Below are 2,521 nucleotides of genomic sequence, written 5' to 3' on the forward strand. Positions count from 1 at the left end.
GCGTCTTCTGCAGTCTCCTCATCAACGTGACCCTCGACATCATACCGGAGTTGGCGAACGTATTCGTGAGTGTTTCCCACGCGTCCTTCGAGGTGGTACAGTCGGCGATGTGAACGACGACGGCGGGGGCGCACCGGAGGCGGATGGCGCTTAATGCCTTCCGGTCTTTCGTCTGCCAATCGGCTGCCAGAGCCGCATCAGCAGGTAGGGTCTTCGTACCCTTGGGATATTCTAACAGCGAAGCGAGTGTGAGAACGTCTTGGATTTGAATGTTCCAGGAAAAGTAGTTCTCCGTGCCCTTCAGGGCTTCGATCTTTGGGGAACTGTCCATACTCTCGAGAACAACAGTCTATGGCGGCGCCTAGATAGAGTTCGTTCTGGACGTGGTATCACAGGGTCGATCAAGGTTTGATCAACAGTGGGAAAGGGTCGCGTTGACCCTGCAGGTGATGTCGGTGACCGATGATTAGAGCGCGGGGCTCATAACCTGTTGTGAAAGACTTCGCGCAGGCGGGGGATTCACGAGTAATCAAGGATAAATTCCAAAAATAATACTACATGTTCTTATATAGGTTATCTACTTCCTAATCTGGTCAGACCAATAAAATGTACCTTAGGAAGCTGAGACTATAGAGGAAGCATAACGAGGGCGCAGAGCCGAGAGTGCTCTGCGCGGGTCATATCTAAAACGGGCATGACAGATCCATATTGGGCATGACGACCTAAGCGCGTCATGTCGGTATCCCTACCGGCGCGGCTGATGCGCATCCGGCGCCTCAGATACTACAACAAGAGACTTGAACATGCACAGCGACCTGGTAACGTACTCAAGCTCCTTCGCAGTGTCGGTGATCGAGCCCAACCGCATCTCGTCCCATATATGCAGGAGAAGGATTATTGCGGATGAGAAAAGTGACGCCTACAAGACACTCCTCAGTCGCGTCTCATACAAAGTAAAATGCCGCGTACGAGATGATGTCGGTCAACTATCGCCGGCCTAGACAGGACAAAGTATCTGTCGAGGACTTGAATGCACGACCGTGCCGCGTTCGTGCAGATCGCAAGCGACGGACAGAGCGGCGGTGCGCACTTACGCGACCTTGTGATGAACGGCCGGTGGATAAAGATCCGCAATTTGTAGTACAAGGCGTAGAGCGATGCGGACTGGCCGGCAAATAGAATGTCTTCCATATTAGAGTCATATTGTACTGCAGACCCGTGGTGAGTAGTTCGCCGGAGCAATAGATTGGAGTGTACGTACGGTGCTCAGGGATCGAATCCATTCATTGGTCTAGCTCCAAATCCAACTCTGCCACGATTTGCTGGGCGCGTTCAGGGTCCGAGAGAGTTTTGGCTCCTTGCGTCGAGTACTAAGGCCGCGGTGAGTCATGCATGCGGAGCTCGGATAGCAACAGCACGTACAATGGTGCGTAGCGCGTGTACGTATATGCGCTCTAACTTAAGAACGCAGTTAAAGTGCGCAACAGTAGAAGGTTGTCCTATAGGTTGTTTGAATTCTGATTGCGGGCCGTCCGTCGCCGTCCAATACTCATCATCACATTCTATGAGATAGTCGAGATCGAAGCTGGCAGAAATATGAGCAGATGGCAATTAAATAGTTACGCCTGCACCCACTCTTCGCAGAAGAGCCCACATGACCTTCCGAGGGCAGTGCACAAGCCTATGTCTATCGCGACTAGACACCTGTGTAACACTAAGCTCGAACGGTAACAAATAGCAGCAGAGAAGCAACACTCACCAAAACGCGCGCTTTTTCAGCTCGCCTTTAGCCGTGGGCACCGATCCGTATGCTATCCGTTTGTGCGCACCCATGTCCTCCGCAAGTCGTAGGCCATATCCGACGACGGCATAATTTGAGTTAGGCACCGCCAAGGTGGTGACATACGCTGCGGAGCAAGAGTTTCAGTTCGGCGGCCTAGACACGGGAACTTATTATGTTACACCGGACTAGCCACACCGGCTTAGACGTTCATAAGCGCCCGGATCCACTAAGCGCCTTGGGGCCTGGCTGAGACATGGCCCTGGCTGAGACACGGTCGTGGCTAAGACACCGTGTGTCTAAGACATGTAATTAGCGTAATTACAATAAAACAATTGCGCAGGAAGCGTGAATCGAACCCACCGATTGCCCAATGAGCACTAACACCTGCACCACCAGGCCCTACACTGTAACCGTTAGGTATTGACCTAACAACCTTTCTCCAGCCACTCACGCGGCCGACGTCTCAGCCACGGTCCAGGGGCTTAGCCACGCAGAAACCGGCCTGCTCACCATCGCCTTTGTGGCGTCCCCTAGCTCATTCGGTTCGGTCCCGCCGCGCCGTACAGCTGGGCGCGTACCGCCTGCCACTCGCTCTACGATGGCGTCAGAGCAGCTTACTTGCATCTGCGAAAACCCGCCTGAGCTTTCTCACTGGCTCAGTATACGGTCTGCCAACACAGCGTCGTGATCCTACACGCCTCGCGCTCTCCCGACGTACTTCGGCGGCTATAGCTCCCG

General features: G+C 53.7%; 1 protein-coding gene across 1 annotated transcript; it reads right to left on the reverse strand.

The window, feature by feature from the left end:
- Window positions 1–1,283: 1,283 nt before the first annotated feature.
- On the reverse strand, window positions 1,284–2,038 carry PHACADRAFT_193818 (uncharacterized protein; the record flags this gene model as incomplete). Its single annotated transcript, XM_007393938.1, has 5 exons — window positions 1,284–1,370; window positions 1,423–1,585; window positions 1,636–1,704; window positions 1,760–1,907; window positions 2,011–2,038. The coding sequence occupies 5 exons, from the start codon at window positions 2,036–2,038 to the stop codon at window positions 1,284–1,286; spliced, it is 495 nt and encodes a 164-aa protein (XP_007394000.1).
- Window positions 2,039–2,521: the final 483 nt, after the last annotated feature.

The sequence above is a fragment of the Phanerochaete carnosa genome (genome assembly GCF_000300595.1).
Source record: "Phanerochaete carnosa HHB-10118-sp unplaced genomic scaffold PHACAscaffold_3, whole genome shotgun sequence".
Classification (NCBI taxonomy): Eukaryota; Fungi; Basidiomycota; class Agaricomycetes; order Polyporales; family Phanerochaetaceae; genus Phanerochaete; species Phanerochaete carnosa.